General features: G+C 50.8%; 1 protein-coding gene and 1 long non-coding RNA gene across 3 annotated transcripts in view; one reads left to right on the top strand and one right to left on the bottom strand.

Moving 5' to 3' along the window:
- The window catches only part of LOC140385125 (uncharacterized), a 67,042-nt gene extending 63,160 nt beyond the window's left edge, over positions 1-3,882 (bottom strand). The window contains exon 1 of the long non-coding RNA XR_011933294.1: positions 3,613-3,882. This is a non-coding gene — a long non-coding RNA (uncharacterized lncRNA). The remainder of the gene's footprint in view (positions 1-3,612) is intronic.
- Positions 1-14,494, top strand: part of znf516 (zinc finger protein 516) — a 217,695-nt gene that overhangs the window by 138,125 nt on the left and 65,076 nt on the right. Inside the window, exon 3 of one of the 2 annotated variants that reach the window (XM_072466955.1) lies at positions 9,081-10,658. In XM_072466955.1, the coding sequence (XP_072323056.1) occupies positions 9,081-10,658 (1,578 nt within the window). Of the gene's footprint in view, positions 1-9,080; positions 10,668-14,494 lie in introns of both variants that reach the window. The other variant, XM_072466954.1, reaches the window with a different exon arrangement.

The following is a 14,494-nucleotide window of genomic DNA, read 5'->3' as shown; positions in this document are numbered from 1 at the left end:
GGGACGGTTGCGGGGATGTGGGGCGGTTGCGGGGATGTGGGGCGGTTGCGGGGATGTGGGGCGGTTGCGGGGATGTGGGGCGGTTGCGGGGATGTGGGACGGTTGCGGGGATGTGGGGCGGTTGCGGGGATGTGGGACGGTTGCGGGGATGTGGGACGGTTGCGGGGATGTGGGATGGTTGCGGGGATGTGGGACGGTTGCGGGGATGTGGGGCGGTTGCGGGGATGTGGGGCGGTTGCGGGGATGTGGGAGGGTTGCGGGGATGTGGGACGGTTGCGGGGATGTGGGACGGTTGCGGGGATGTGGGGCGGTTGCGGGGATGTGGGACGGTTGCGGGGATGTGGGAGGGTTGTGGGGATGTGGGACGGTTGCGGGGATGGGGGACGGTTGCGGGGATGTGGGAGGGTTGCGGGGATGTGGGACGGTTGCGGGGATGTGGGAGGGTTGCGGGGATGTGGGACGGTTGCGGGGATGTGGGACGGTTGCGGGGATGTGGGACGGTTGCGGGGATGTGGGACGGTTGCGGGGATGTGGGACGGTTGCGGGGATGTGGGACGGTTGCGGGGATGTGGGACGGTTGCGGGGATGTGGGGCGGTTGCGGGGATGTGGGACGGTTGCGGGGATGCGGGACGGTTGCGGGGATGCGGCATGGTTGCGGGGATGTGGGAGGGTTGCGGGGATGTGGGGCGGTTGCGGGGATGCGGCATGGTTGCGGGGATGTGGGGCGGTTGCGGGGATGTGGGGCGGTTGCGGGGATGTGGGATGGTTGCGGGGATGTGGGACGGTTGCGGGGATGTGGGGCGGTTGCGGGGATGTGGGGCGGTTGCGGGGATGTGGGGCGGTTGCGGGGATGTGGGGCGGTTGCGGGGATGTGGGACGGTTGCGGGGATGTGGGGCGGTTGCGGGGATGTGGGACGGTTGCGGGGATGTGGGACGGTTGCGGGGATGTGGGACGGTTGCGGGGATGTGGGACGGTTGCGGGGATGTGGGGCGGTTGCGGGGATGTGGGGCGGTTGCGGGGATGTGGGAGGGTTGCGGGGATGTGGGACGGTTGCGGGGATGTGGGACGGTTGCGGGGATGTGGGGCGGTTGCGGGGATGTGGGACGGTTGCGGGGATGTGGGAGGGTTGTGGGGATGTGGGACGGTTGCGGGGATGGGGGACGGTTGCGGGGATGTGGGAGGGTTGCGGGGATGTGGGACGGTTGCGGGGATGTGGGAGGGTTGCGGGGATGTGGGACGGTTGCGGGGATGGGGGACGGTTGCGGGGATGGGGGACGGTTGCGGGGATGTGGGAGGGTTGCGGGGATGTGGGGCGGTTGCGGGGATGCGGCATGGTTGCGGGGATGTGGGGCGGTTGCGGGGATGTGGGGCGGTTGCGGGGATGTGGGAGGGTTGCGGGGATGTGGGAGGGTTGCGGGGATGTGGGACGGTTGCGGGGATGTGGGACGGTTGCGGGGATGTGGGGCGGTTGCGGGGATGTGGGACGGTTGCGGGGATGTGGGAGGGTTGCGGGGATGTGGGACGGTTGCGGGGATGTGGGACGGTTGCGGGGATGTGGGACGGTTGCGGTGATGTGGGACGGTTGCGGGGATGTGGGGCGGTTGCGGGGATGTGGGACGGTTGCGGGGATGTGGGGCGGTTGCGGGGATGTGGGACGGTTGCGGGGATGTGGGAGGGTTGCGGGGATGTGGGACGGTTGCGGGGATGTGGGACGGTTGCGGGGATGTGGGACGGTTGCGGTGATGTGGGACGGTTGCGGGGATGTGGGGCGGTTGCGGGGATGTGGGACGGTTGCGGGGATGTGGGACGGTTGCGGGGATGTGGGAGGGTTGCGGGGATGTGGGACGGTTGTGGGGATGCGGGACGGTTGCAGGGATGTGGGGCGTTTGCGGGGATGTGGGACGGTTGCGGGGATGTGGGACGGTTGCGGGGATGTGGGGCGGTTGCGGGGATGTGGGGCCGTTGCAGGGATGTGGGACGGTTGCGGGGATGTGGGACGGTTGCGGGGATGTGGGAGGGTTGCGGGGATGTGGGAGGGTTACGGGGATGTGGGACGGTTGCGGGGATGTGGGAGGGTTGCGGGGATGTGGGACGGTTGCGGGGATGTGGGACGGTTGCGGGGATGTGGGACGGTTGCGGGGATGTGGGGCGGTTGCGGGGATGTGGGACGGTTGCGGGGATGTGGGAGGGTTGCGGGGATGTGGGAGGGTTGCGGGGATGTGGGAGGGTTGCGGGGATGTGGGAGGGATGCGGGGATGCGGGACGGTTGCGGGGATGTGGGACGGTTGCGGGGATGTGGGACGGTTGCGGGGATGCGGGAAGGTTGCGGGGATGCGGGACGGTTGCGGGGATGTGGGACGGTTGCGGGGATGTGGGACGGTTGCGGGGATGTGGGACGGTTGCGGGGATGCGGGACGGTTGCGGGGATGTGGGAAGGTTGCGGGGATGCGGGACGGTTGCGGGGATGTGGGAGGGTTGCGGGGATGTGGGACGGTTGCGGGGATGTGGGACGGTTGCGGGGATGTGGGACGGTTGCGGGGATGTGGGACGGTTGCGGGGATGTGGGAGGGTTGCGGGGATGTGGGAGGGTTGCGGGGATGTGGGACAGTTGCGGGGATGTGGGACAGTTGCGGGGATGTGGGACGGTTGCGGGGATGTTGGACAGTTGCGGGGATGTGGGGCGGTTGCGGGGATGTGGGAAGGTTGCGGGGATGCGGGATGGTTGCGGGCATGTGGGATATTGGCTGCAAAGTTAGGTAGACAAAACAGCGGCTGGCTTCCTTGGAGCAAAGGATGTTGAGGGAAGATTTGATAGAAGTGTGCAAGATAATGACAGCTTTAGACAAGTTACAGAAAGAAAAGCTGTTTCCCTGTGCTGATGGTACAAAGACTCGGGTGCACAGAAATGGGGGCAGGGGATGCGGCGGCGGGGGGGGGGGGGGGGGGGCGTCGAGAAGAAAACTTTTAACGCAGTGAATGACAGTGGCCTTGAACTCTCTGCCGACGAATCAGTTGAAAGTGGAAATGACCGATGATTTCAAAAGAAAATTAGACGGGCACTTGTGGGAAATGGGCTTCTGCAGGGATTGAGCATGGCACTCCCACGTACGTCTCTCACTGGGTGTGTCCTTTACCTCGACAAGGTGCTTTGGCCTCCTCCTATGCTGCGTTGTCTTTTAATAAGTGGCCAATATCAGTTTCAGGACTCGAGCCAGACATTGGGGGGGGGGGGGGGGTATACTGTTGCTGTGGTTTGTTTTTGATCTCCCTATAAAGGGGACATTTTGATAAGTCGGATTGCAAACCAACGTCACACTAATTCTAAGTTGTAACGGGAGGTTCTGGGTGACGAGCCGCCGGGTCTGAGTGCCTCTTGCCTCACAGGTTATTGGAGAGGTTGCCTGGAGATAACTAAGTAGCCGCCCCAACGCGGTCGGAGTCCGGAGAAGGGAAGGCCAGCGACAGAGGCTGGAGCTACGGATGTGTGTGTGTGTGTGTGCGTGGGGGGGGGGGGGGGGGGGGTGATCAGGGCCCTAAAAATGATGATTTCCGTGCACTTCTGTCACCAGGTGTGTCCTTTACCTGTGCGCGGTGCTTTGTGATGACTCACCTTCCGAAAACATCATGCTGCTGCTGCTGAATAACCTTTCACATTCTAGTCACCTCACTATACCGCGATGCGACCTGCGAGGCTGTGCTGGTTTTAGAGAGCGTACACCCACGTCTCATGCGGGCAGAGAAGAAAACACTGTTATTTTTGCCTCGCATTAGTGGCATTGTGGCACAGTGGTTAGCCTCGAGTGACTGTCCTCGAGTTTACACTTCCTCCCCGTGGAGGTGTGGGTTTCCTCCGGGTGCTCCGGTTTCCTCCCACCCCGGGCAACCCAGTCAGCATTTTAAAGACCTCTATCAGATCACCTATAAGTCCTTTCGAAAGGTGCCTCCAACCTATTCAATCCTATCCAATAGTTGCAATCTCCCAGTTCTTTAGTTTAAAGGACAGACTTAAGTTGCTGACTGAATCTCACCCTGTTCGCAGCTTGTCGATGTTAATCAAAGAGGTTGCCTGCACATGTAAATCAGCTGTTAAATTTAAACCATATGATTCACAGGGCAACCTTCTTGTAATGGTTCACGACAATTATAGTTTGAATCTTACGTGCTCTCGTACCTGTTCGTCACTTTCCGCCAGACTGGCACCCTTGAAATGTGAAACATGCGTTTTAATTTGGCCACAGTCATCTTTGTCATGCAGTAATTAGAGCCGTCACTCAATATTCAAGTTGATTTCCGATGCTGTTTGATTTAATTAGCCCTCTGACGAAAAGATCAGGCAGAACAAAAATTACGGAGGCGTTTTGGCCGGTTAGATATCAAGGAGGATGTTTTCATTTGTGGGAGCCAGGAGCACCCAAACGAAGGATCATGAATACAACTCACAAACAAACAAACCTCACAAGGAACATAGAATGATAGAATCGTAGAATTTACAGTGCAGTTTCCATTCGGCCCATCAAGTCTGCACCGGCTCTTTGAAAGAGCACCCTACCCAAGCCCATACCTCCACCATATCCCCATAAACCAGTAACCCCACCCAACACTAAGGGCAATTTATCATGGCCAGTCCGCCTAACCTGCACATCTTTGGACTGTGGGAGGAAACCGGAGCACCCGGAGGAAACCCACGCAGACACGGGGAGGATGTGCAGACTCCGCACAGACAGTGACCCAAGCCGGGAATCGCACCTGTGACCTTGGAGCTGTGAAGCAATTGTGCTATCCACTATGCTACCATGCTGCCCATAAAACGCAGGAGAAACCCCTATTCTCAGAGAGCAGTGAGAATGTGGAACATGCTACTAGATGAGTGAGACACAGCGAGAAGGATATGCTGATAGGACAGAGTAAATGAGGGGGACAACCGACTTGCATTGGATGGTGAGAGAATGTTTCCCCTTGTCGAACTGGTTTGGGGGGGGAGACACAGATTAAAAATAAGGGGCCCCCGTTAAAACGGAGATGGGAAGAATTCTTCTTTCCCTCAGAGGGTCGATAGTCTTTGGAAATCTCTCCGGAGGCCAGAGAGCAGCTGAGGCTGCGTCACTCAATATTTCCGAGGCAGCAGCAGAGAGATTCTTGACTACCAAGGGAATCACAGATTATCGAGGGTAGGTGGAAATGTGGAGTTGAGGCCACAGCCAGATCGGAGGGGCCGAATGGCCTACTCCTGCTATTAATTTCTATGTTTGTATGTAAAATAAACACCAGCAGAGAGCTGTTAGGCTGATAGAGTTTACAGCATAGTCAATGTAAAATGACCACTTATTTGGAAAAATGCCACGAAAGAATTTTACGCAGCAATTATACTCAATGATGAATAACATTTTTAACTTGGCAAGGATTTATATATACAGTAATTGGTGTGAATGCAGAACTGAACTGGTACTTGAAACATGATTACCAAGGACCTAAAGTGTTTTGATGTTATAACTGGATGGGAAGATTCCAGAAAGGAACCCTGGCTCAAAGTAACTTGGACTTTTTAATAAACAAAACGTGGAGGAACAGAATCACAGGACCACTAATTATTTTTAACAGCAAGAAAACAAACATGAAAAGTTGGATTATTATACAATACTCCTTTTCTCCCCCGTTAGCTTAACAATTACGCACAGATTTTAGGATAAACACAGATTACAAAAGTACATCTTACATCTAGTACATCTACAATGGTCTCATTAACCCACAAAGTCCCTTTTAAGCACACAAGGTGACTGTGGTCAGATACACTCCTCTCCGGACCCAAGTGAATGTCTGTGAATTTCTCCTCAAAATTCCCGCAGATGATTCTTATACCGTGACCCACCTTGCCTCACGGAACTTCAGATTCCGCTTTCAAAAGTCACATTTTCAAATCTTCTTTTAAATTACCTTTTCCCTCCACTGCTACCATCAAGCTTTTGTGTTTTACACCTCTCCTTTCAGGTTTCCTTGCTCTTAAAGGCTTTTACGCAAACTCAGAGGTCCAGCCATCGATTTCCATAATTATTTCTGTCTCCCAAACTGGAGTAATTCCTCACAAATCTTAGCACTACTGCAGATATCTTTCTGGCCTCTCACGATCCAATACCTTTTCAACTCTCTGTGACTTTACTGAACAGTAACCTGTTCTGGTTCCCAGTTTCATCTGTTCCGTTAACTCCAGACTTCTTGGAAACGTCCAAGATAACTGCGCTGCTCTAATTCAAGCTTCATGTGTATCCCCCAATTTTATTTGCTCCATCATATATGGCTGCGCTTCCAGTTGCTTCGGCGGTGAGTTCTGGAATACGCCCTCTGTACCTCTCCACCTCGCTTGCATTATTTAAGATGCTTCTTCAAATAGAATAGAATAGAATCCCTACAGTGCAGAAGCAGGCCATTCAGCCCATTGAGTCTGCACCGATCCTACGAAAGACCACCCTACCCAGGCCGAATCTCCCGCCCCATCCCTGTAACCCCACCCAACCTTTGGCCACTAAGGGCAATTTAGCGTGGCCAAGCCACCTAACCTGCACATCCTTGGACTGTGGGAGGAAACCGGAGCATCCGGAGGAAACCCACGCGTACATGGGGAGAACGTGCAGACTCCGCACAGACAGTCCAGGCCGACATTGACCCGGGTCCCTGCCGCTGTGAAGTAGCAGTGCTAACCATTGTGCCGCCCCAGCTGCCTCTTTGACTGAGTTTTTGGTCATCTGATCTTACATTTGATCTTACATCTACAAAAAGGTTTTGTGTCCTCATTTACTATACACGTGACTACCTGTCGCTCACATACCGCAAAGTAACAGGAATTACTGTTGAAGGGTAGCCTGATCATTTTAGGGCTCATTTGAACTTTAAGCCAATGCTCAAAGATACAAAGGTCCTGCAACAAAACAATACTGACACAAGTTAGGCATCAGGAAGGCCTCTCAAATCAATTTTGGGGGTGGGGGGGATTAAAAATAAAATTACATTTACATTTTAATAGATTCGTGCAGACAAACCTCGAACTGTTCAGGTTTTTTTTTCTTTTATCATAGAATTTACAGTGCAGAAGGAGGCCATTCGGCCCATCGAGTCTGCACTGGCTCTTGGACAGAGCACCCTACTCAAGGTCAACACCTCCACCCTATCCCCATAACCCAGTAACCCCACCCAACACTAAGGGCAATTTTGGACACTAAGGGCAATTTATCATGGCCAATCCACCTAACCTGCACATCTTTGGACTGTGGGAGGAAGCCGGAGCACCCGGAGGAAACCCACGCAGACACGGGGAGGATGTTCAGACTCCGCACAGACAGTGACCCAAGCCGGGAATCGAACCTGGGACCCTGGAGCTGTGAAGCAATTGTGCTATCCACAATGCTACCATGAACGTCCTTTGTGGATAAGGCTCAGACGGTTTTGAAATCAAAGAAATTCAAATATGCGCTAAGTTAACTAGAAAAAAAAAACCTACGGACAAGGAACACTGTAGGTTTGGGAATAAACAAGAACCTTCAATCAGGCTCACGAGGAAAATGCTGTCGAATGAAATGTAAAAGGTTGTCGTCTATTACCAAACCATATTCACCTCTTCATCTTTTACTCAGTCTAGTTCAAGCCAATGCAAATTCAATGCCGACAGGATCCCTGAAGAGTCTGACGGTTTATTGAGTGCCAGAGGCTGGGGCAACATTGCAACATCTCTACACAACACCCACCTTTGTTGTTTCCACAGCATTTGTTACCTCTTGTCCTTTAATCTAATACGGCCTGGTGTCATACTTTGTTTTAAAATACTCCCGTGAAGCACCTTGGGACATTTTCTTACTCTAAGGAGCCAAATCAATGTAAATTGTTTTAATCCAATACTCTACAGGAATGGGTGGCACGGTAGCACAGTGGTTAGCACAGTTGCTTCACCACGCCAGATTCCCAGGTTCGATTTCTAGTTTGGGTCACTGTCCGTGCGGAGTCTGCACGTTCTCCCCATGTCTGCGTGGGTTTCCTCCGGGCACTCCGGTTTCCTCCCACAAGTCCCGAAAGACGTGCTGTTAGGTAATTTACACATTCTGAATTCTCCCTCCCTGTACCCGAACAGGCGCCGGAATGTGGCGAAGAGGGGCTTTTCACAGTAACTTCATTGCAGTGTTAATGTAAGCCTACTTGTGACAATAAAAATTATTATTATATGCTAATCAAAGAAGAAACCATTTAGAACAGTGACAGAAATTATGGAATAAAGTTCCCATTTAAACACATTATTAATCTTCTGAGATAAAAACAGAAAATGCTGGAAGATTTCAGCATCTGCGGAGAGAGAAGGGAGCTGACGTTCCGAGTCTGGATGACCCTTCTTCGAAGCCATTAATTATCGGAACATGACTGTACATTCAAATTCCATCATGGCAACTGGTGGAGTATAAATCCAATGAATAAATCCGTAATTATAAAGCTAGTCTCAATACTGGTAGCCACGGGCAATCGATCAGCGATTGGCATAAAAACCCATCTGGTTCACTAATGCCCCTTTAGGGAAGGAAAGCTGCCCATCACCCGCCTATGTGTGATTCCAGACCCACAGTACTGTGGCTGACTCTGCACTTCCCTCCGAAATGGCCGAGCGAGTCGTTCAGTTCAAGGGTAATTAAGGATGAGCAAGAAATGTCGGCCTTGCCAGCGACGCCCACATCCCTTGAAATAATTTTAAAAAAAGATTCCAGAGCTTTTATTGGAAGAAGAGAGGGAGTTCCCACCATTATCCTGGGTAATATTTATCCTACCATCAACATCTCTACAAAACAGAAGATTTAAGTGTTTTTTTCATTGGTGTTTATGGCAGCTTACTAATTGGCTGTTGCAATTTCTGCATCACAATAGAAAGTACGTCATTGGCTGTAAAGTACTTTTGGGATGTCCTGAGGTCATGAAAAGTTCAGTAGAAATGCAACTCTTTTTCTCTCATAGGTTTGATGCCACCAGTTCTTCCTGGTTTGTAGGCAGTGAATGCATTTTAATTGCAAATGTGTCTGTTTTGAAAGACTGTTGTGTTTTATTTCTCCACAGGAGAAAAGCCATACACATGCACTCCTTGCGACTACGCAGTGACAGAGTCACCTCCACTCAAGTGCCACTCGCCCTCCCACCGCATAGCTCCTCAGGCTGAATCTCAGGAAGACATTCCAGATCCCAACGACAGGATTCATGAGCCTTTTCCCGATACGCCAGGATCCAGTCATTCTCCAATTAATGCATCCCGCTGTTTGGATGTTAATGCGGCCGCGACAGCCTCTGGGGAGTGTGGTGCTGTTTCTGAAGCTCAGGTGCTCAGCGGACAACCGAAAGAGAAACTTTTTGGATCTAACGGAGACACCGAAAATATCTTTCAGTCCAATTCGCCACCAGATTGTCAGGACACATCGTGCAGTGGAAGCAATTCAGGGTCACCCCCTCCATTGGAGAGCTCAAATCACAACAATTTAAGTGTTGAAGGGCCTTCAGAAGATGCAGATCAATTGCACGCCATTGATACCTACACAAATACATCTCAGGATGAGTTTCCATTGGATTTGACCGTAACGTTTTTTAAAGAGGTCACGTGCAAGGATAATTTCTATTTGAAGGGTTCACCTACCTCACCGGCACAGGACGCTATGATCACACACTTTTGTCAGTTTTGTAATCACACAACACTTTACCCTGAAGTGCTCCTGATGCACCAGCGTGTGCTACACAAACTGAACCTCAATAGGCCGGCTCCGAAATGGCTGGTGAGGAATGGGTTGAAAGTCGCCAATCACGACTCGGCTGGTCTTCTGAGGAGTCGACGCACGGGACCCCCTCCGGTACTGAATGGGAAAGGGAGCTCTCCTCGGCTCACCTCTACGCAGGTACATGCTCACCCCCGGTGCCAGAGGCAATCACCAACTCCCGAAGCAGCTCCCTTGTTGTCAGGGATCGCTAACCAGTTACTTGACCCACCTGGGCACAGAGTTCCCCTCCCTCTCGCAGGCACAGGGTGTGCAGACCCAGCTCCAGGTGCTTACTGGTACCAGCGAGCAACCAGCCATAAGCAATATGGTTTCATTTCAGAACAGAAAGTGGGGTCACACGTATGTTTAGAGCACAAAATCTTACAAGCTGGCAATTTTGAAAGCAAGTTCAGTAATGGACAACCTGCAGCTCCGAGATATGGATTGCCAACCGAGAGTGTTACAAAAGATAATTTTTTCCAAGAGGGCAGTGTCGGTGGTGCGGTTTCTGGTAATCATCGCCAATCGTACCCAACAAACGTCCAAGTTGGTCGAGAGCCAGAATGCCAGAGCGTGCCCAGAGCAGGCCAGCAGAGTAAGCCGAAAGCCGACACTCTGTTTCAACCAGAGCGTGGGTCAGTAGGTGCAACCGAGCTGGCATCATCAGGGCACGGCCTACGAGGTGGGCAGATGAATCGGTTGACGCCACGTCGTCCTAGTCCAGAGGAACTCTCTACATCTTCACGCACTGTCGAGCAGGAGTCACCACCGGAGCCAGGCTATAGGGCAAAGCACATGGATGCCTTTAACATGCTGACGAGCTACAGTCCACAAGATCTGTCTGCCTTGTATCAAAGCTGGGGAGCAAACAGTCCCTTTGTGGATCCAACAGGTGAAACAAGTTAGTATTTCAGTCGGTTTTGAAGCTCTACAGTAAGATGGCTGCTTTTTTGTCTCACAGCAGACTGGGTTTTTTTTTCAGATGGTTCGCATGAGCTGATTTAATGATGAATGTGTAGATTAGCAATCAATGCATGATTGAATTAAACCTCAATATACTGGTGATCGTATGACTACATTTAGGTAGCACACGTTTATCTGAAATTAAAACAGGAAAAGCTGGAAGTGCTCAGCAGGTCTGGCAACACCTTTGGTGAGATAAACAGATCTAATGGCTGAATTTGAAAAACAGGAATGCGGAGTATTTCGTAGATAATGAAAGATTGGGGGAGTGTTGATATCCACAGGGCCTTGCATGTCCTTGTTCACAAGTCATTGAAAGTGTGCAACAAACAATTAGGAAGGCAAATGTTACGTTGGCCTTTATTGCAAGTAGAGTCCAGGAGCAAGGATGTCCAGCTGCAGTTGTGTAGAGCCTTGGTGAGACCATTCCTGGAGTAATGGGTGCAGTTTTGATCTCCTTACCCAAGGAATGATATGCTGGCCATAAAGGGAGTGCAACAAAAGTTCACCAAACTAATTCCTGGGATGACAGGATTTTCCGATGAGGAGATTGGGCCTATATTCTCTGGAGTTTAGAAAAATGAGAGGTGTTCTCATTGAAAAGCAAGCACAATTCTTACAGGTTTTGTCAAGGGTCACAGAGGCTGAGGAGACTCGGTCATTGAATATGTTCAAAGCACAGTTCGATAGATTTGTGGATATTTGAGACATTGAGGGATATGGGGATAGCACGGGGAAAATGGCATTGAGGTAGGAGGGCAGCCACGATCGAGTTAAGTGGCAGAGCAGGCTCGAGGGGTCCACTCCTGCTCCTAGTTCTTATTTTTGAGGCTGATGGTGAAGTCCCACTCTCGGGGCCGAAATTGTGAGGATACCCCATTTCCGCAGAACCAGGGTGGCACATTGCCACAGCCAGCTGAGTCGGAGGCTCTTAAACAGAGCTGGCACATGTGTGATGGTCTTCCTCCTGTGGTGTATGATTCGGTGCTTCCATCTGGGAAAGGCCACACTGGAAAATGCAACAGACTGAAGCACAACAAAACTATTTTCTCACCTTTATGCTCACCAGAACTGTTAGACTGGCGGGAGATCAGAAAAAATGTCTCGCCAAACATTAGGAATGCCAATGTGCATTATATCAGTGTGAGATGTAATATGTGTCTACTACCGCCTTCTCTGTGTGTGTATGCATATTATAAGGTAAGGCTCAGGAGGTTCGGAGGGGGTGTGAGGAAAAACATTTTCAGCCAGAGGGGTTGGGAATCTGGAACTCGCTGCCTGAAAGGGTGGTAGAGGCGGGAACCCTCACAACATTTAAGAATGATGTGGAGATGCCGGTGTTGGACTGGGGTGAGCACGGACCTGTTGGACTTTAACCTGGTGTTGTAAGACTTCTTACTGAACATTTAAGAAGCATTGAGATGAGCACTTGAAATGTCAGTGTACAAGGCTACAGACAAAGTGCTGGCAAATGGGATTAGGGTAAATAGGTGATTGATGACCAGCCAGACACGATGGGCCGAATAGCCTCTTTCTATGCTGTAAAACTCTATGACGCTATATATAAACAAATATATTTCCTGGTTAGGTCAGTGCTGCTGCCTCCTACAGTACAGCCTTCCCATTCAGCCAGAAACGCAAACATCTCTACAGTTCCTGAAATTTCTTTTTTGATGGAATGTGGGCGTCCCTGGCCAGACCAGCATTTGTTGCCCATCTATAGTTGCCCTTAGAGCCTCTCAGAGGACACTTAGAGTCACCGAGGGCCTGTAGTCACCTGTAGGATAACACAATTCCTCCCAAAACCCAGATGGGTCTTTATGACAATCAGCAACATTTTCATGGTCACCATTACTGAGTCCAGCTTAGAATTCCAGATTTTATTAATTGAATTCGAATGTCACCAAATGCCATAGTGGGATTTGAACCCATGTCCCCAGAAATTTAGCTTGGGTCTCTAAAATTATCAGTAACATTACCACAACACCACCATCCCTCCTCTGTACTGCTCATTGACGCACAAATGACACAAAATTAGAATTCAAAACCCACGCCCCAACACTTGCTGACCATTTCTCATTTTGAACTCACTTCGATTTTGTTCTGTTTTGATAAAAGCAAACAGCAAACATGAAATACGACACATTTAATGAAGATTGCCAGATCTCCCCGTTTTAACGAGAAATGCCACCAATGTGTGTAATTACTTTTTGATATTGGACGGTAACCCTGTAAACATGAATGTAAGACATCATGTCCCATCAAATGGAGGAGGAGGGCACTCATAAATCTTGTGTTTCACTGTAACACACATTCAATACCGATTGCAACAGGATTCAGTGCATGGCCTCTCTTCCAAGAATCCGGGAAGGAAAAATAACTTCTGTTCCGTTGGAGATGTCTGGGAACGGGAGCGTCGGAGTTTTGTTGTAGTGCAAGTAATTCCAGAGACCTGGACTAATAATCTAGGGACCCGAGTTTAAATCCCATCTCAGCAGCTTATAAATGTGAAGCAAGAAGCTCGTGTCAGTAATAGTTTAAAAAAAATAAATTTAGAGTACCCACTAATTGTTTTTTCCCAATTAAGGGGCAATTTATCGTGGCCAATTCACCTACCCTGCAACTCTCTGGGTTGTGGGGGTGAGACCCACGCAGACACGGGGAGAATGTGCAGACTCCACACGGACAGTGACCCGGGGCCGGGACCGAACCTGGGACCTTGGCGCCGTGAGGCAGCAGTGCTAATCGCCGGGCCCCTTATATAAAGCACCTTTGAAGTAGCAAAACACTTGCGGTGCTGACCAGAAAAGTATTACCAATATTAAAAATTGCACCTTAACTACAGCGGAAGGTATTGGGGCGATGACCAAATGCGAGGCCTAAGAAGTGTTTTTTTAAGGAATATGTTGGAGGAGGAGAGAATTTAGGGAGGGAATTTCAGAGCCTGGGGCTCAGACAGCTGAAGACATGGTCGGCAATGGTGGAGGAATGAAAATTGGGGATGCACAAGAGGCCAGAACTGCAGAGATCTCGGAGGTTTGTAGGGCTGTGGGGAAGTTACGGAGGTAGAAAGGGGGAAAAGCAGAAAGGGGTTTCTAAACATGGATGAAGAATTTACAATTCAGTTGCCAACCCGGCAGCCAGTGCAGGTCAGCAAATCCAGGTGCAATGAGTAACTGCAATTTGGTGCACTTTAAGATATGGATTTTGTAGATACGTCAGCGACCGTTAAGACTTATCTGGATAGGCACATGAACAGACGCGGTATAGAAGGATACAGGCGGTTGGTCTAGATGGGACACGTGATCGGCGCAGGCTTGGAGGGCCGAAAGGCCTGTTTTTGCTGTGCTGTATTGTTCTTTGGATAGTAGAGTTTTAGGCAAGCACAGGTTGATGTAGGGTGGAAGATGGGTGCTGACCAAGTCAGCATTGAAATGGTCAAGACTAGCGGTAACAAAGGTATTGATGAATGCTCCAGCAGCAAATCTGCTGGGGCAAGGTGGGATTGGCAAGATTATGGAGCTGACAGTAGGCAGTCTTAACGTTGGTGTGGACAGTGAGGAGCACATCTTGGGGTCAATCGCAACACAAAGATTTTGTTCTATATATTCATGGATTGCAAGTGTCACTGGTAAGGCCAACCTTTATCCACCATCACTAATTGCCCTTGAGAAGGTGGTGGTGAGCTGCCCTCTTAAACCACTGCAGTCCATGTGGTGTAGGTACACCTGCAGCACAGTTAGGGAGGGAGTTCCAGGATTCTAA

The sequence above is a fragment of the Scyliorhinus torazame genome, chromosome 11 (genome assembly GCF_047496885.1).
Source record: "Scyliorhinus torazame isolate Kashiwa2021f chromosome 11, sScyTor2.1, whole genome shotgun sequence".
NCBI lineage: Eukaryota > Metazoa > Chordata > Chondrichthyes > Carcharhiniformes > Scyliorhinidae > Scyliorhinus > Scyliorhinus torazame.
The sequence above is the reverse complement of the archived record's forward strand: the minus strand, read 5'-3'. Positions and strand labels throughout refer to the sequence as shown.